General features: G+C 36.5%; 1 protein-coding gene across 1 annotated transcript in view; it reads left to right on the top strand.

Annotated features, from left to right (window-relative positions):
• The window catches only part of edc3 (enhancer of mRNA decapping 3 homolog (S. cerevisiae)), a 76,379-nt gene extending 55,893 nt beyond the window's left edge, over positions 1-20,486 (top strand). Inside the window, exons 5-7 of the mRNA XM_028822593.2 lie at positions 12,338-12,491; positions 12,765-12,982; positions 16,308-20,486. Coding sequence (XP_028678426.1) covers positions 12,338-12,491; positions 12,765-12,982; positions 16,308-16,642 — 707 coding nt within the window. The 3' untranslated portion in view covers positions 16,643-20,486. The remainder of the gene's footprint in view (positions 1-12,337; positions 12,492-12,764; positions 12,983-16,307) is intronic.
• The last annotated feature ends 224 nt before the right edge of the window (positions 20,487-20,710 follow it).

The raw sequence follows: 20,710 nt of genomic DNA, 5'->3' as shown, positions 1-20,710 counted from the left end.
TGAGGGGGGAGCTGTCTATAAAATTCACATTTCACAGACACACCTACAGGGACTGTTTAAAAGCAATTAGTACAAAGTACACCTTGGAGTCTTTTTAAATGGCAGGTTGATAGTCGGCACTTGGTAAAATCAGTGTAAACTTAGACTTCTGATTAAACAGAATTACTGTACATGCCCCTTTGTGGTTAAACATTTGTTTTCCTATATTTGCAGTAAATCTCAAATTCTTCAGTTATACAAATAAATCATTTAATCTTTTGTCAATCTTTGGCAGTCCTGTGCATGTATTAAAGTGCAGTGCAATAAGAAATGTATACAAATTTATCAAACAAAAAACCAAATACAGCATTTATGTTGCATTTATTCTTCCTCATTATTATAATTGCTGTTTGAGAATCCTAAATTATCGTAAATTCAACTCAAGACTGCTTTTAATAATTATGCTTAGTGTATTTAAAATTTCTCTTGTGGACTGTTCATTGACTTACATTTGCAGAATTGTATGTTGCATTTTACAAAGACTGACAGCAGTTTGTAGAATGCAGTAAGTTGGGGTTTTGTAGAATTGACACAGCAATGCTGCAAAATTTTGAGTTGTGTAGAATTAATGGTAAGTATGATGGTGTTTATTAAATGCAAAATGATTGCAGTTATGTCTTGTTTCTTGACTCAAGTATATCCACATTTTCAGTATTGCTTTTAATATCAGTTAGATACACTTAAGTGTGGCTGTAGAGGCTGTCTGAGGTGCCCGTTCAAGCTAAAATTCTGATATTCAAAAAATAACGTGTCAGTTTCACTGGATTAAGTGCATATTCTTTGCATTATGTGTAACAAAATCAAAACTTTTATGGGAATTAAATATTCATTCTCAGTTCCTTTTTAGATACATGTGCTTCAAAATTTTTCCCTCTAATTTATCATTTATTGAACAATATACAGAACTTATTTTTTTTACTGAGTTTTTGATTTATTGGTTGATTGATGTAGGTAGCTTTCTTCTAGGTAAATAGCAAAGCTTTCCATGTGATTCTACATTTGAACTAGTATTTAATGTGATCACTATGTTTCATTATTATTGTCATTAGAGTCAGTACTCTAGAAGCACGACAATTCATGATGGAATTAGATTAATTACATGAAAAGGAGGTGAAGAAATAGCAAAGGACTGTTGAAAGGAGATAGCGGTGGATTCTAGCAATGTGGTGAAATGAAGCTCTGATTGAAGAAGAATGTGTTTCTTAGGATTCATGTTATTATCAAGTACCACATTAGGGTTTTTTTTTATGGTGCAATCACTTTACAGTATCTAGTACTTAAAAAGTAGTCTTGTTTCATGAGTTCTGATGGCATTCCCACAGAAACACAGTTAAGAGATGTGCATTCATCCTACCATAGATGACACAATGGCCTGTATTCATCTAGAAATGATTTCCACATTGAGCTGAATTTCTTGAATATATCAGTGGAACATTACACCATGTTGAAGGATAAGATAACATGATAAAATATGAAGCTGTGAATCAAATACAGAACTTTTAATTCTATAAGTAGCTGATTACCCAGTGGCTTCGCTCACTGAGTGCAAGGGAAAAAAAAATGTATTTATAAAATAAGTTTGTTAATTGCCAATTTTATTTTTCAAAAAATAAAGAGCATTTACAATAACATAGAAATCAATATAAACAACATTATTAACATCTTTATCATATGAGAATATGAAGTAATATATAAGAAGCACATTGCAGATAAATAAAAATTATTAAACAGTAAAATCTTCTTCTAAAATACGCTACCGTGGCTGTTCGTTTGTCTGTCCAGGATTTAAAATCACCTGTAGCTCACAAACCGTTTCACCTATTGACTTGAAATTTGGTGCACATATACTACGTGACGTCTACTATCCACTTTCGGGGTGATGATTTTATCACTCTTTTTATTTTTATTTTATTTTATTGTAGAATCAACTCTCGTCAGTGCGCAGCAGGGCGGCCGGGCAGCATGCGTACGGGCGCCGTTCTCATTCCCTACCACCTTCACTAATCATTCTTGAGGCAGATTGAAGACTTAAGTGCCAGATTAAGTGAAAGGTTAAAGAAAACGTACTAAGTAATTGCAACACAAAAACTAACTTAATCAGTTTTAACACGAAAAGATGCCGACGAAAGAGAAGCAGCAGGCCGCTAGGGTGGAGTAAAGAAGAGCTGCTCAGGAAGCAGCAAGCACATCAACCTCTGAGCAAATGAATGCTAAACGTACAGAGAAAGAGGATGAATACTACGAATGCTCAAGTCAAGTGTAACATGCAATGCGCCGTTACTGGTATTTTGATAAAAAAATTTGAACAACATATAAGAAGTATAGAAATTATTAAACAGTAAAACATTAACATTTAATAAGTAAAGATACATTGAGTACTACTGCAGTGCTTTCGGGTATACTACATTTTTTGTTTGCTCATTATGTGCATAAATGTATAAATTTTTTGGTGTACCTACCCGAGAACACGCGACATATATCTGACCGTGGGAGAAGCATGGATTTTAAACACGCGTTGAGTTCATCTGCTGGTGTCCCTTGTGGAATAACTGGTAATGTTTGACGAAAATCTCCTGCGAATAAAACGTCAGTGCCTCCCATTATTTTGGTAGGATCTCTGAGATCTTGCATTGTTCGGTTCAAGGCTTCATAAGCTCTTTTATGTGCCATGGTACACTCATCCCAAACTATTATCTTTGAATGTTGCAAGACTTTTGCCTTTCCAGAGCCCTTGCGTATGTTGCAAATTGGATTTTCGTCGTGAGTGAGGTTTAATGGTAATTGCAATGTCGAATGTGCTGCACGGCCTCCATCTAATAATGTAAAAGCGATTCCCGATGACGCTACAGCCAGAGCTATGTCACCATTCGCTCTCTCGGCAAGAATCAGGTTTATTAAGAATGTTTTCCTGTTCCTCTGTGGTCATACGTAATTTCCGTTTCAAATGCGAAAAGAATTTTATATATATATAGATAGACTGGATGTATTATTAAAGGAATGCTCTACAAAAATTACATTTTTGTATTATGTTACTTACCCTCTGCACTTTGTACTGGTGGGGAAGAAAAATTTGTTCTCATTTTTACACATTTCATTATTAAAGTTTTAATATTTTGTTATACTATAAAAACTGATAATTTGTGGTGCTATTTAAATGTTAAAAATAAACAATTTTGTTAATATTTTGACCTTCTTTTCTGTCTTGCAAATGTTGTATTTTCACTTACAATGCCTTTACAAAGTATTCAGGCCTTTTTATTTATTTATTTATTTTAATGTTGTTGGATTTTATGGTATATGTCTTAAAGTTTTCTCTGTGGTTAGGAACACATTTGATCCACTTCCTTTGGCAGATATTCTTCTCATTGGGGCTTCTGGGACTGTGCTTGTGGACTTCCACTTTGAAATCATATCATACCATAGAGTTTCCTAGGATTTGTAAGTTAATTCTAGAGCATTTACGTATTTACTTTTATGCTAGCTCAGTGTTGCTTTTGCTTTATATTTGGGATCTTTATTAGGCCTTACTGTTTTAGTATGCAGAAACAAACTCATTGCCATGTTTTTTTCATTGCACTCTGTCTTTTTTTTTGTTTTGTTTTCCTTCCCCTGTAACCAGTTGCCCACTCTGGATATGTGTGGTCCTCACAGCATGCTATTGCTGACACTATATGTTGCTACCAATATAGGGATGTCATTTCTTGGGGTATGAATTGTGGTAGTTTTATGAAAGCTTAGCTTTATCTCCCCATGGGAAATTCCAACCAAATATAAATAATTGTTTATATCAGAATCCAAATGGGCTTCAGGATGATTCATTTTGAGTAAATATTTATTTCTTGCCATCTTTGAAGTGTTAAACAGAGTCTTTATTCCTACTCAGCCATTACTGTTAACTCACAGTGGATTTTGTTACATATATTCTTCTTATTTAAGTTTACATTTTCAAGGTGATGTATTTTAACATTTGCTTTTAGTATTTTTTTTTCATGTTTAAGTAAAGATTGACAATTTCCTAGACTCTACACATTCTTAGACAACATACTTAAAGGGGATGCTCTCAAATATGTCAGTTTTAAGTTGTAAGGCAAATTGGTTGTATAAATAGGATTCTTTGATATTTTTGGCGTTGCTTTGGCAACACAATAACATTGACTTCTGTCTTGCCTTCAGGGTAAAAGATGTTAAATATTATCTTTTGTATTTACTTTGTCACATTGCTTCTAATATCCACTTGTCATAATGCATCCGGTTTAGTGACCTCCTGTGCGGTGCTATATATATTTATTTATTTATTTATAATCTAGAAGAAATGTATAATTTATGCTGAAACCATAGCATGACAGAATAAATTATATAACTTGCATTTTTTATGAATTTTGCTTGGCTGTTTTAACCTGACGGGTGATTTATTTATTTATTTTGGTTTTTTTTTTATATAACATGTTAATGAACTATTATGTTCAATTTTATCTCTGCCATTACTTTTTTTATAGGTAGTGAAGTTTTCATACATAACATGGCCAATTGGTGTGGTACTATTTTAAATTTTATATGTATTTTGTGTGGGCGGCACGGTGGCGCAGTGGGTAGCGCTGCTGCCTCGCAGTTGGGAGATCTGGGGACCTGGGTTCGCTTCCCGGGTCCTCCCTGTGTGGAGTTTGCATGTTCTCACCGTGTCTGCTTGGGTTTCCTCCGGGCGCTCCGGTTTCCTCCCACAGTCCAAAGACATGCAGGTTAGGTGGACTGGCGATTCTAAATTGGCCCTAGTGTGTGCTTGGTGTGTGGGTGTGTTTGTGTGTGTCCTGCGGTGGGGTTGGCACCCTGCCTGGGATTGGTTCCCTGCGTTGTGCCCTGTGTTGGCTGGGATTGGCTTCAGCAGACCCCCGTGACCCTGTGTTCGGATTCAGCGGGTTGGAAAATGGATGGATGGATGTATTTTGTGTTGATACTTTTCATTCTATGTGTTTATTTAAGTAGTGAATAGTTTGTAGGGATGTAATGGTGATATATGCTGATATATATGAAGACATGGTTCTTTTTTGTATAAGTGAGCATTTTGAAAGAAGGGAATACCCATTTCCTCTTTGCCCCAGTACTATCACCGTGTCATGGCATCCTTACTGTCATGCAACCTGCCATTTTCTCACTTAATATGACACTGAAAGTTCTTGTTCAGGGTGCTGTTTTTTCTATTACAGTTTTAAACTTACACTGGGAGCTGGTTACCAATCTGTCAGTCAAAATACTGCTACCTGACAGGTGTATTCTCGCGCTTGCTGTGTTCACTGCTCTCAGAACTCTTTTTCTGAAGCACCCGAAGCTTTGCTTCTCACTGCTACCAGTCTCTGCTCTCTTTGTGTTTCTGCACAATTTTTATGCTCTGCTTCAGCCTGGTTATTGATTGTGGCTCCTTTCACAAACAGGTACTCTGGAGTTTCTCCTGCATGAGGTTATTTGGTTAACTGTGGTCTGTGATGAACTGAAATTTCACACTGTTGCCATCTGATGAATGCTGCTGGTGTAAGCTCCAACCCCAGCAACCCTGAGCTGGAATAAATAGTTTTGAAAATGAGTGGAGTTTTATATAGTGTTTTACTTTTTTTTTATTTATATCTGGGTGTTAGTCACCCTGCAGTGGTACTGCTGCCATCCAGGAAACACATTTAGTTTACTTCTCTAGATCCATAGATACAGTGCTACTGCAAAATAATGTGTTTGTTCATTTATTCTTTTTTTAAGTTAAATATCCAGTAAAGTTTCTTGAGAAAGTGGAACCTTACCTTGGTAGCATTAGACATATGGCAGAAATCAGCTCCAAATGGCCTATAGCCTATTCTGTAATGGTTGCAAACAAAGAAAAAAAGAAGAGGAACAAAAACGTTTTTGTTGATGAATAAAACAAGTTTAATCATTTTTGTTATAAATGAAATTAGTGCAGATGCCTTACACAACAGCATCAATTCAGAGTGAAGACATTAAATAATAGAAATAACCATTTTTAAATAAATATCAGCCATATTTTAATATTGATGTCTATGTTGCTAAGTAATCTTAAGTAGTGTTTTTTTCCCCCCACACACACAATTTCTTTCTTCTTCCCTTTTCATCATGATGAGAGACTGTCGGATGCCTTTTAAAGCCTTCGCCGCTTCCTCAGCTGTGCTGACCATGCTTGTGTGATTTCCAGTCTAAGCTGATGCACAAGAACACAGCATACACCTTGTTATATCGTTGTTTACAGCCCTTTAGCAGTATGATGAAGTAGTGCCTTCTCCATTGCTGAATCCCCTTTTTGTATCAAGTGCTGCCAAGAGATTCTGTAGCCCCCCACAGTACAAAACTGTTCAAGTTCAAGTATGCTATGCTATTCTCCATAGCAGAATGTTTGGAAAGGCATTTTTTAGTGTAGGGATGAAAAATGAGCCTAATTGAAAAGCAGAATATTGGGGGTTGCACGTTAAGAGTGCATAGTGCTGTCAGTTATTCCCTTCAAAGCCATTTTAAGTCAACTGCATTTGCTCCTTGAACTTTCTAAACTCTTGCAGTCTTCACCAAACTAAGGTAAGAACTTGAAACAAATTAATTTTATAAAACTCAGATTTAGTCATTTTATTTAAATTTATCATTTCTCGACAGACAACAACATCCCACATATTCATTTTTTCCCATCTAATCAGTGGCAAAATAGATAATGCTAGTCAAAAAGATTTTGCAAAGATATGTTTTATTCTGTAGCAGTGTCATTTAAAGAGAAGGCAGGAGGCAGTCATTAATTCCATGAGCTTGTTTAAAGTATTACCAGTTAAGGGTGTAGATATTGGATTGGAGATTTTAATTGTCACAATGAAAACATTTTTTTTTTTTATTAATTATAAAAGAACCACACTTTGCAACTTGTGCAACTGTGTCATAAATGGCTTTTGTGTTCTATTTACCCTGTAGCACCTTTGTAACAAGAAAGGAAATGCCTGAATCAATTAATTATCCCCTTCAGCAAGAGAACTGGCATAATGCCAGGAATATTTTCTTTTGAGTATTATAAATTTGTGTAAACAGCTCTGGAGTTTCGATGCTCTAGGCATAGTTTACTGTGTTCCGCAGGGGAGTAGGTTGTGATTTTTCTCTGATTGGCTGCATTGTTCATAATAATTAGCACTTGGGACTAGTGGATTACAGAGACATGGTTTTGTTTGTGCATTGGTACTTCGATCTCTTTAGTGAATTTCCCAAATAATTTAATGGAAAAAAGGTTCCACTTAAAACTGTATTGTATTGTGCAGTAACATAGGATCAGTTGCTTTGCCTTTCAGGCCCATGTTTGAATACCTGTGTGAATATAACATAGGACAGCTTATTGCATTACATCTACAATATTTGACAACCCATTGAACATATTTGCAGAATACAGTTTTTAAATCCCTGTTCTTTTGCTGAATAAAGGGAACTCTGTCTTTTCAGAACTGTAGAACATGGTTGCTTAGCCTGGCACGCTTATGTGATTCCTGGGTTGCCCACAGCTGACAAACCCATCCTAGTCCTAGTGTGCTAGACAGCTGCCATTTTACTGACTAATTGATTGAGCAAAAGGCTATCATTTTTCTGTGGGCATTGAGTTGTTGCCCAGATTGCACACTGTAACTTAATTGAAAATGATAAAAATGTTTTTGTGTATTTGCTGCATTATTCAATTAAAAAACAAAAACATCTGACCACAAATGACTGTCATGATGACCAGGAAAATGCTTTTTATAGCAAAGTCACTGCATGTACTTTGTAGACATCCTGAAACATTTGATAGTACACAGGTAATTGGCCAAGTAAAGCCTATCCACATTACATTGAAGGATGTTTTTGTAAATCAGTAGCTATTTTTCACACCTTTAGCATCTTCTCGTTTGCCCCAACTTTTGTGTAAAGGGAATCTGTATGTAGTAGTTTTTTTTTGTTTTTTAAGTACAATTAACACTTTGAAATGGTGCCCCATTGGCCATTATTACAAACTTTAAAGGAGTCACTTTTTTAAACCCTTAGAAACACTTCACTACAAAATGAAGATGATCGTTCAGTGTTGCTTTGTTTTTCATTGGAGTTTACCTTCCCTAATAACTGAGTTAGTAGACCTCAACCATGCCAGAAAAACTCACTTCACACAATAACAAGGTCACCAGATCTATCTACCAGGAGAAACGAGTACTGGTAGATTTCTTTTGACGTATGTGCCATACATGTACTTGCCTATTGTTGAGAACAAAGTATGGCTGATCCCAACTTATGAAGTAATTTCCCTGCTCAGTAGAGCACTGATTGTGTTGTTTACACCACTGTACAGGTAGAAGTGCATTTTCAGCTGGAACAAAGAGTATTCAGTACCAAAATTCGATTATAGCAACTCTCTCTGTAAAAATCTCAGTTGACTATGACAACAACAACATTTATTTATATAGCACATTTTCATACAAAAAGTAGCTCAAAGTGCTTTACATAATGAAGAAAAGAAGAATAGAAGACAAATAAGAAATTAAAATAAGACAACCTTATTTAACATAAAAAGGAGTAAGGTCCGATGGCCAGGGTGGACAGAAAAAACAAAAAAAAACTCCAGAAGGCTGGAGAAAAAAATAAAATCTGTAGGGGTTCCAGGCCACGAGACCGCCCAGTCCCCTTTGGGCATTCTACCTAACATAAATGAAATAGTCCTCTTTGTAGTTAGGGTTCTCACGGAGTCACTTGATGCTGATGGTTATACAGACTTCTGGCTTTTAATCCATCCATCATTGTTGGAACATCATGGTGCTTTGGGTAGATGGTGGTGGCACAAGCCACCACCAATAGGACACCGGAAAAGGAAACAGAAGAGAGAGTAGGGGTTAGTACAAATTTTGAATGAATAGTTATTATAATGAATTGGATATACAGAGTGTCAGGATTAAATTACAGTGAAGTTATGAGAAAGCCATGTTAAAGTAATGTGTTTTCAGTAGTTTTTTAAAGTGCTCCACTGTATTAGCCTGGCAAATTCCTACTGGCAGGCTATTCCAGATTTTAGGTGCATAACAGCAGAAGGCCGCCTCACCACTTCTTTTAAGTTTTGCTCTTGGAATTCTAAGGAGACACTCAGTTGAGGATCTGAGGTTGCGATTTGGAATATAAGGTGTCAGACATTCCGATATATAAGATGGGGCGAGATTATTTAAAGCTTTATAAACCATAAGCAGAATTTTAAAGTCAATTCTGAATGACACAGGTAACCAGTGTAGTGACATCAAAACTGGAGAAATGTGTTCGGATTTTCTTTTCCTGGTAAGGATTCTAGCAGCTGCATTCTGCACTAATTGCAAATGATTGATGTCTTTTTTGGGTAGTCCTGAGAGGAGTGCGTTACAGTAATCTAGCCGACTAAAGACAAACGCATGAACTAATTTCTCTGCATCTTTCAATGATATAAGAGGTCTAACTATGAAACCTGATGAAACTTCCTGTACTCACCCCGTGGTAGATATCTGCAGTCCACCTCAATATATGTGACAATATTACTGCTACTAGAGTTGCTTGTATGTTTCTTTGTGTCTGAAATCAATTTATGACCATCATGGTCATGTAGCCTATGCTAGTGCTTGTCGCTGCAAATCCCATCAAATGTGTCCATATGGTCAACCTTTTCACAGAGTTGCTGACATCTCTTCCTTGAGCCATGGTAGCCAATAAAATCAACTACTGGATCTGCCCCTCATTTTTAGAAGCTAAACATCAGCCTTGTGGTATGTTATCTATCTCAGTGACCACATGTATTTAGTAGCACATGTTCTTCTGTCCTTTGTGCACTCAAATGTTTCCCTTATTTTTTCAGGTGCCAGTATAGAGGCATTTATTTATTTCAGAAAAGTTCTAAATATTTTGTATACCTGTTAAGTCATGAAGTGTGAGTAACTAATGCACACATGCTGAACACGTAAACTCTACACAAAAGGCACCACATACCCTCAGTTGTACCTGGAGCTGAAACATTAATTAAATAGCTGTTTTTCTGTGCTACTGGTACTTGATGATTCAGTTAAATTTGGATACATTTGAAGATATGATTCTTCAAATTTGGTTTTGTTTGCAGCTCTGATCTTGGTAAGTGAGTTTGAAAATAGATATGTGGTTGTTTAAATTGTAGTTGTCAGTCCATCCATGCACCCATTTTTTTAGCCCTGCTTACAGCATAGCTGGTATAAATGGTCCATGGCCGCTATTTTAATGGCTCCCACGCGTTTCAATAGACTTGAAGCTTTAGTTGTGCATATGTGCTTCAGTAATATACAGATTGTTTCTTTAAAGGTCTTTCTTTTGTGTTTGATTGCATAGCCTTCTTCTAGAGTCACTAATCCTAATTATTTAGTGTCATATATACTGTAGATTGCTACATGAAAATGTCTGAATATTTAAATGCCATTTGCTTTACTGTTAAGTTACTGAAAGATCAGTAAATAGAAGTGACAGATTTGATGTTTGTATTTTAACTGACCGTACAGGGTGAAATTAGGACACCCAAAACTGCCCCCCTCTCCACCAACTCCCAATAATTTAAAAGTGTGCTCTCATTTCACATTATATACTTAACATGAGCATCTTTCATCATTCAGCCACACAGCAGTTGTATCACCCCCAAAAGGAAGTGCATAGTACCCAAAGCTTGTTTGTTATTGGTAATGTTAGACAAATGGTTCAAAATGATATATATGTGGTTTAAAACTGCTGTCATTTTTAATTTATTTTTCCCCTAAACTTTGCTGTGACTGGTGGAACATTTTCTTGAATCAATAAACAGTACATACATTCATTCAAGCATCTCAAAGGCAGTTTTTAATTTATTTTGGTAAAGGTTTTGCGGGTGGCCATTTCTCTGTGGATTAGGAAATAGATGGATGGAAGATCTTTCAGTGGAGTTGCACCTCTGCACCTTTGGTTGGCTTTTAGGTTGTCTTTGATCGGCAACAGTAAATTGTCCTGGCTTCAGTGAATTGTAGGTGTACTGTGTGTGTCCAAGTGCTTGGTGATGGACTTACTATTCATTTAGGCGTGTTTCCTGCTTTATAGGTTGATGTGTTATGCATTGTGGCAAGTCGAGGCGAAGAACAACTCAGTTGCTGAGAAAATGTGTGGCCTTGCAGAGGGTTCACCTGTATTCTACATTTAGGCTTCCATGGACCAGAACAATATGGGTAGAACTGAGTACAAGGCACAAACAAACTCTAAATGAAGAGCCAGTTGATTGTAGTACATGTATTCACTCATACGGTTAAATCTCACTCACAATGGGCCAAGTGGTTTACTGTTCTCATAGTTAGTGGCATTAAATATGCCATGGCCCCTTGCCACTTTAAATACCCCTCTCTTTATCATCTTGAGTTGCTGTTTCTTTGCTTATACTATTATCCTTTTAACTTTTTGTTTAAATCATAGCAGTACAGGTGGGTTGTTAAGCTTGGTGCTATAAGGTATGGTGGTAGTAGGCCTTTGGTCCAACAAGTCTCTTCATCTGATGTCAATTCTTGTTGCTCTTTTCTCTAATTAGTCAGAAATTGACAATAGCTTGACTTGTACCTTTGTTTGAAGTTCATCAATATGCTTATCGTATTTCTTGCTATTAATGTTCAGCAACCAATATATTTTTGTAACTTTTATTGGGGAGCTTGTTCACTTAATTGTTAAGAAGTTTAGGCTGTTTTCTCTTAACTAGAACAACTGGCTATCTATTTACTGTTTTGATCAGGGTTTTTTTTTTTCTTTCAGCTATAAGTAGCGATTTCAACAAAATATAAAACAAATAGAATTAAAGTTGGACTGAGGATTTCTAATAATGTTCTTTTCAAGAGGAATGATGTTGATAACATAGGAAATAGGAGTTGGCAGTACACCGGTAGAAACGCTACACATTTGTCACATGGTAGAAGTTTTCATGTTTCATTTCTACTGAAGTTGAGCACATCAGGAAGCTGCGTTTGTTACTTGTCCATATGACGTAGAGCAGCATATGCCAGTGCAACTGTGGAGTTGAAAGGCCACACAGAATTCAACTTGCTATAGCTAAATTTGAATGTTCACATGCAATTAAGTAGTGTATAGCCTACATGTCCTAAAACTGATATTATGTTTCAGTGATTTAATTTATATAAACACATGTACATTGAAGAAAATGCATGTTATAATAATAATAATCATGGTCCGCGAAAAGAGATGGCAGTAGAGCTCTGTCTACTTTTGCTTTTGCTGTAGGTTACTTTAGTTGTTTTCCTTGATCTCTTTTTAACAGATGCTGGTCTCGTTGTGCCAAGTATATCATATGAGTTGCACAAGAAGTTACTGGCCATTGCAGAAAAGCATGGGTTGTCTTTGGAGAGAAGACTTGAGATGGCCGGTGTCTGTGCTAGTCAGATGGCACTGACCTTGCTTGGTGGACCCAATCGGTAAGAAACAGCAAGCTAAACAGTGTCTAAGGGAAAGGGAAGAAGATGTGTACATGGTTTTCTTAATATTTGTAGTATTTTATGTAAGTAATTGCATCATGTCAGTTATTACGGAAAATGTGTCTGTCTGTCCATACTTAATTTTAACATTTCAATTCAATACACACAGTAGAATTCAGAAAACCACTTACAGTTACAGAATAGGTATTCTATTTAGCAATTGTATGTATTACAATTTATATATGTATGTAAAAAATGCTATGTTTTGTTTAGGCTTAACCCGAAGAATGTACATCAGCGCCCCACAGTGGCTCTTCTATGTGGCCCACATGTTCAGGGTGCTCAAGGAATCAGCTGTGGTCGTCACCTTGCCAACCATGAAGTTCATGTCATCCTCTTCCTTCCCAACTTTGTCAAGATGCTGGAGTCTATCACAAACGAGCTGACTCTCTTTGGAAAGACAGATGGCAAGCAAGTCTCCAGTGTTAAAGGTTTATGGCTGTTATTACTAAATCTGTAAACACATGCACCATGCACAATACCTGAAAAGTGCTGCATCTTTTTGCAAACACAAAAGTCTATTGTTTTAATCTAATTTACTCAGTTCATCCTGGTACTGTAAGATGAACAATTTAGAAGTTGTGTTAACTTTAGTTTTCTTTTAGTTAGTTTTAAATTTGAGTCATGGAGCTTAAAGCCTGCATAATAAATTTATGCTGATGGACTGAAATAATTTATTTTGCTGTCTGCACTGTACATCTTCAGAGTCTTTTGTTTGTACACTTGGTTGCAGTCTTCCAAAATAAGAAAGATGAGTGCCTTTAATAGGTGGATAAAGCATTCATTTTGAACATTAACCTGCATTGACACCCATAGCAATAGTAAGTCATATTTAAAAGATATAATTCTACTTAACCACGATGAATGTCTGCAGTTAAGTAAGGGACAACAGAATAATGATTTTTCTTACAAAAATACTTTGAATAGTTAGCCTTTGGTAGTCATGGCACTCCTGTTAAATCTTAAATGTAGATTGCTATTTTATTTAGCTGGGGACTCAGGTGCATTCCACAGCATATTACTGATCAAAGAATGATGTTTCTCCCTGTTTGGTGAAAATAATATCTCCTGTCCTAATTTCTATAACAAAAATAATATACTTGCCCCATTGTAACTCTGATGTTTGTTAATGCTGTGAAGGCCCTTTCCTAAGGCCACTCTTCTATCCAATCTTTCACCCTAAACCTCTTACCCTTATCAGAATCCTTCATGTAAACACTTCCATCACATTCAAGTTCTGGTATTTATTTATTTATTTTTTTAATCAAAAGGTCAGAATCACTTGTAACCTAACCAAGATATACCTTTTTTGGCTAACCATCCCATGAAACAGCAAAAACACAAACCCATACCTATATAGTGTGTGTGTTTATGCAGTCTATAAATTACATGCTTATCCAGAGGTCACATATACATTTCTGTTAAAGTTTTTTCTGCTTTGCATCTCAAAGTCACCCTCAAGCAGCCATCTCATCTGCTGACACAAACGTGATCAAGGTAAGTCCGGTTAGTAAGAGAGAGAGAGCGAGCAACATTTGCATTGCAGGTGGGCTGCAGCCAACCTCAAACATGACACCACCACCCCCTCACCTCTATGACAACTGCACTCGATTCACAGTGGCAGTGTCACAGGTAGATCCCCATTTTGACATTCATGTTCAATTCAGTGAGACAGACCACCCCTTCAGATGATTGAGCTAAATTTACAGACAGGGTAACCCACAAGGTGGCTCTGGATTAACCCTGAATGGGATACTTGTGTCATCTAGCATATTAGACACTGCAAGAGTAGTTCCTGGTATTCCTGTTCCCATGTTTCTCTTTGACTTTATAGGAACTGTAATGAGATTCATTTATTAATTGTTGTTGTCCATTCTCTCTCCTTTGACCAGTTTAACATGGGTAACCCTGTAATGACATCTCCAGAAAACATAACCTGAAGGATCACTGAGACACACAAGCCTCATTATAAAAACACTCTTTAAAGAAACAACAACAACAACATTTATTTATATAGCACATTTTCATACAAAAAGTAGCTCAAAGTGCTTTACATAATGAAGAAAAGAAAAATAAAAGACAAAATAAGAAATTAAAATAAGGCAACATTAGTTAACATAGAAAAGGTGTAAGGTCCGATGGCCAGGGTGGACAGAAAAAACAAAAAAAAACTCCAGAAAGCTGGAGAAAAAAATAAAATCTGTAGGGGCTCCAGGCCACGAGACCACCCAGTCCCCTCTGGGCATTCTACCTAACATAAATGAAATAGTCCTCTCTGTAGTTAGGGTTCTCACGGAGAAACATGGGATTCTTTGCTTAAATGGGTACCATGTACTGGCACACAGGGTAGGAAATCCTCATTAAGGGGTCATTTTTACCTCCACTGACTGAAATCCAGGGGCATTTTACAAAATATAGAAAATAACAGAATAGTAAAAAGTGGCCTGTTTGGCATGTTTAATTACTTATTACCCTTGTGGTGGTGTTGTCGATCTTCGTGTTCGCAGCAGGTTTCACAGTAGCTATTTAAATAATAAAGCCGTCCAGTTTATGAATTAGAGCATTTTTAGTAGTCAGCATGCAAACATGGGATACAGAGAAGCACTAAAAAGAGTAACATAAGATGGAATGTGAATGTCAAAGTTGAGTTTTAGTGTGATGGTGACAGTAATACATGTAAAATTAGTAATAATTTTGTGCATTATTTTGGAGGTATCTTTTTGCTTCTGCCCCTGAGTTTTAGGCATCAAAATTGTTCAATTTCAGGTCATTCGTGCATTTTGCCATGATTATTTCTGACACTGTACTGACTCCTACTGGAAGATGTCAACACTCAGGTAGGGAATGATGGAGAAACCTGGAAGAGTATGATTGGGAGTAATGGCCTCCCTGATCATATTCTGAGCAGCTAGTCATGGATTGTCCATAGTGAACACCATGTTTTAGTACAGTTGTGAGGAACCTTTTATTGGGTACCAGTGTGTCTTGGACAAGTCTAATCTGAGGCCGTGCGATTTGGACCTGGCTGAGATGGATGGAGTGTTCCCTGGGTAGATTGGAAAGACCAGTGAGGGTAGTGAGAGTATGATGGGATCTACTAGCACATGACTTTGTTCAGAATGAGTTTAAGTCTTGGCTGCTTAAAGGGATTCTTCTGAGTCTCAATGGACTCTGTTCTACACCTCAGTAGTGTAGGTAATTGCCGGGGACCGTGGCCTGGAGGATATTGGTGTCTTGTTACAGAAAGAAGGAAATTGCAAGTACAAACCCCTGAAATAAAGTTCTTGCACAAGGTTGCTGGGTTTATTCTCCATAATAGATTGAGAAATTCTCAATAGGACTGGTGCGTCCCTAGATTGAGAGTAGCCATTTGAAGTGGTTTAGGCATGTACCTAGGATGTCCCTGGTTGTTCCTAAGGCACAGTCCACTAGTATAAGACCCAGGAAATGCACAAGAGTTTATTTGTCTCGAATAGCCTGGGAGTTTCTAGGAATTCTTCAGTAGGAAAAGTTGAAAGAGGTTACCAACGCAATGGTGGTCTGGTCAGTCTAACTACACATGATGTCATTGTGATCCTGAAAAAAAAGAAGTAAGTTAGTGAAGTATGTTTTCTTTCCCTTTATTACCTCCATAAGGAAACCATAGGGTATCTTTGCATATAGCAAGGATGCTGCCAGTGACTTTATTTTAGCCATTTTTGAGAGTGTCTCAAGATTACTCTTTTAATTATTTTGCATTGTGTTTATCTTTTACAGATTTACCAGACAGTCCTGTTGATCTTGTGATTAATTGTTTAGACTGCCATGAAAATGCCTTCCTTCGTGATCAGCCATGGTACCGGGCAGCTGTGGACTGGGCCAATCAGAACCGTGCTCCTGTTTTAAGCATTGACCCACCCGTAAGTGCTCGAGAGCAGGCAGTAGACGCGAAGTGGTCCTTGTCCCTTGGACTGCCACTGCCTTTAGCTGAGAGTGCAGGACGTGTTTATCTTTGCGACATTGGCATTCCTCGCCAGGTTTTTCATGAAGTTGGCATCAGTTACCACTCTCCTTTTGGATGCAAGTTTGTTATTCCGCTTCACTCTGCCTAAAATAATGTAAACATTCATATGACACCAACAGCCTGCATGAAGTGAATAACAGAAGCTGGAAATGAAACAGTCTCCTAAAATGTAAAAGAATATTTCTTATCAAGAATTCATTTTTGAACTGATCATGAGCAGTGCCATGCCTGGCTGGAAGGTAAAATTCAAACTCCCAGGTGTTATACAGAAAGTTGATCTTTTAAATGTTATTTTTATGTTAGTGTGTAACCAAAGAAAGCAAAAGTGTCAGAGTTCTGAACTGAGGCAATTTGTGGACCATTACTTCTGATAAACAAGTTTACACTCTGTAATGCCAGAATCTGAAAAATCAAACTTAAAAAGGAATTTTTGAGAAAGCTTTGCAGTGGCTGAGCCAGGTATTGAGTCTACTATTTGCACTATTAATTTTTTTATTTTATTTTTTTTTTCTTCGTAAACCTTTACAGATCAATTAAGATTCATGTGGAATGTGACAATAGGAAAGTAACGGACTGTGCTACTCTTCATTTTCATTTCATTTTGTGATGTCTGTTAAAATACTGTTTATCACAGAGGCTGCTCTATAAGTTGTAGCAAGAGAAAATGTGAGCTGAGAAGCAATAATTCAAGAAATGCAAAGAAAAAGAAAATAAAAAAAGAAAAATCTATTTTACTTTGAATGCATATATTTTATTATAATGCTGCTGTTATACCAGCACTTACAGCAAGAGTTACAGACTTCTCAGTAATTTATACAGACCGCCTTAAAGGGACGGCTGCTCTTATAGTACATTGTGGTGCACCATGGGGTCTCTTGGTCAGGAAATCTCAACCTTTTTTACTGGCAAAAGTAAGTGAATGAATTGTATTTGTGTCATGAAGTGAGCTGTTAAAACAAGCTTTTAACTGACTTCATTCATCTGAGGTATATATACAGTGCGGGTTTGATTATTTCACACATTGCAGAGTAAGCATTATGTGCTTTTATTTTCAGATTTTTTTGTCTGTGTTGATAATTTCGATCACTCAAGAAAAATGGCGTTTTGTACCAGAATGGTTTTCATAGCATTTTTTTTTTTTTTTAGAATATTAAATTCTAAGCAGATTTCATGATTTATGTCTTGTATTTTGAGAGAAATTTTGAATACTCTGATAATTTATGCTAAATTAGATAAGAAGAGGGTTCAAGAAGATACATAGATGGTCTCTCTGTCATTTGCCATTATAAATATTCCAAAAACGATGCATAGACCAAATATAATCAGTGTTGTTCCAGACCGCCCCAAACCCCCTTGTGGTGTTATGTTTTAAGTTTGCTTTAAGAAGCTCTGGTAGTGTTTGCTGGAATCCTGTGCCTTTGAAGACTTGCGCTTTCCTGTACTCAAAAAAAAAAAAAAAAAAAAAAAAAAAAGGAAAATGTTCAGGGAAATTTGTATGTAGACCTATGTAAGAACTCAATTTTGTAAACCTTGTTCCTTTTGTATAGTTAAATATGCATTTAAAATACAGTAAGTTAGTCGGTCACAAAACCAAGCACCTGCCTCGTTCTTTTGTTGTTTATTCAGCATGGAGTGGCGTGTCTGGTTTAGGAAGGAAATTATTCTATTAATCACGGGCCACAAATGAATATTACAGAAGTCAAAAACGTCATAGCCCCATGCAGTGGAGCAGTTAAAGTCCCTACTTTTACAATTCAAATAAGAAGCCTTCTTGATGTTTTAAGGTAGTTTTTCACATGAATGAGTTCCTCCATGCATTGTGCTGAATGTGTGTGTATATACTGTAGAGTACAGGGCACCTTCTCTAGTTTTACGAAGAGGTTTTGTTCAAGTGCTCCTCTCTTTGCTCCTCTGCAAACAGTCCTGGACTTGAAGCAGACTTGTTTTCTTTTTTCAGTCATTGCTGTTACCTGCATAGACATTTTTATGGCTAAATACACCAATCTTTTCAGTGCACTGCATATGTAAAGTACGAAGAAGGTAATTAAATGAACAGTTCTGAAATACATTTCTAAAGTGATTTAAGATGTATTCTCCATATGTGAATAAGTACATTTTTCTGCTGTTTTTTTTATTATTATTATACAAAAGCCATCTGAGTGGCGTACTTGAAAGGAGGTCCTAAATATACAAAATATTTTCTTACACTAAGCAAATTACTTTAAATGGCCATGATAATTACATTTTATAATGTACTTTAGTTAGAGTTGTGTGAGGAACAAAACTTTTTTGTTCAGGAACCAAAATCAAAACTCGTGTTTTTTTAATATTGTAACATATTAGTGTCTCATACTTCACAATGTTTGGTTGTTTGACTATAAATATTTACTTTCTGCTGTTCCAAATGAGGTTCTGGTAAATATTTTGACATTACTATAAAAGCAGCTGTGTAGTGTGTGGTGCTGATCTAAGATGCTCATAATATTGCTTTATTAAAATCCCCATAAATCAAAATAAATATTTCATTGCAGACGGTTAGGCTGTGCTCCTGCTTTACTGGAAAGTTAACTCAATATTTGCACTAAGCTGCATTTGGAAGAACACAAACCTTTTAATTGAACATAATTTTACTTCTCGCCCCCCATCCTGGTTTTTCATTTTTTAAATGGTCCACTTGCCAGCTGCCGTCCTTTGAAGGGGTCTACTGTGTACTCCCCCAAGTTGATGTGCCTGTTAAGTCCAGAGTGTAAAGTCACCTGTACTGTCAGTCATATTTTCAAAGAACTGTTATTGTTATTAATGCAGTTTATTAGCCACAAACCTTAGAGTAGACCAGGAAGACGCAGAAACTGCAGAAGGTTAATAAACTGCAGTAGGTCTGCGCCGTTAATATGCCATCATGTTACGTGTTAACTTTAACGGTCACAAATGCATGTGTCCCATAGAGCCAGGCTCAGACTTTTGAAGGAAAGTCTTTAGGAAATATTTCATTGTCTTTATTACATGCTATGAACGCACACAGCTCTGGTGTTTTAACAAAAACGACCCGCTGCAGGGCCATGTTTGCCACGTAGCACGGCCGTGCTGTATCCAGTGCCCATTTTCTGATCGTGTATCCTTTGCTGAGGCACTCTCCTCTGTCAAGTACAAACCGTGGACTGTTGCTTCCTTTTGTCTAGCGTTAGTTTAAATTTGCAGCTTGTATTATTCAGCAGTGACACCATTTCCAACGGACTAATCTGCCAATTTTAGACTTTGCAGCAATATTTGTGACTCAGTTGTTGCTTATTCATTTGTTCCTGTACAGGATGATTAAAATATGCATTGATGTTTTTCATTTAGCGAAATATCTATTATTTTTCAAATAAATGGGATATACTTTTACAGTAATACTTTAAAATAAATTTTAAGGATGATCTGCTAGCATGTAAAATGGCCAAAATCCCCCCCGAATGCATGATTATTATACAGTCGGTCTCGGAAAGCCGATGTATTTGAATTTTGTTAAACAGTCTTTGTCTTTTGTGTAGTTACCTTTTTTCCTTTAATGGTGTGTATAACACAGTTGGGCACTGCACACTTAACGTTACTTTACTAAATAACTTGCATATCAAAGTTTGAAGGCCATCAGATTTCTGAATTTGCAGCAGCCTTCATTGTCTGTCATCATTATATTTAAAGTATGATGGAAGTATTGATGTTTTTTTTAAGATACACACTTTGTGTGATTTTTGTATTGGTAAAAATCTATTCATTGATTTGAAAGAATATTTATTTGCAAGATTCATGCAGAGGTTTGTTGTTAATATATGCTTTCCTTGCTAAGCTTGTAAAATGTGTCCATTTCACAGAATTTTTGTTTCTGTAAAACTTTGTATTTTTCTTGTTAGTGCAGCAACAAAAAAGGGTAATTAATAAAATTTCAAGAATGAGTCATTTTAAAGTCTGCTTTACATAAATCGGGTCTTGAGTTAGTGCTTTGTGTTGTCCAAGATCTGCATTCTTCAAGGCAGTTGTAGGTGACAGCCATATTGGCATTGCTTTAAAGAATTGAGTGTAACAGCCTGCCAGAGTGTTTAAAGACAAAGCCTCTTGATAGCCTTGATGATGTTCAAAGAATATCTAAACACTACTACAATGTGTGCTAAACAGACAG

Source organism: Erpetoichthys calabaricus, chromosome 17 (genome assembly GCF_900747795.2).
Source record: "Erpetoichthys calabaricus chromosome 17, fErpCal1.3, whole genome shotgun sequence".
Taxonomy (NCBI): domain Eukaryota; kingdom Metazoa; phylum Chordata; class Cladistia; order Polypteriformes; family Polypteridae; genus Erpetoichthys; species Erpetoichthys calabaricus.
This window is presented reverse-complemented; position numbering and strand designations above follow the sequence as displayed.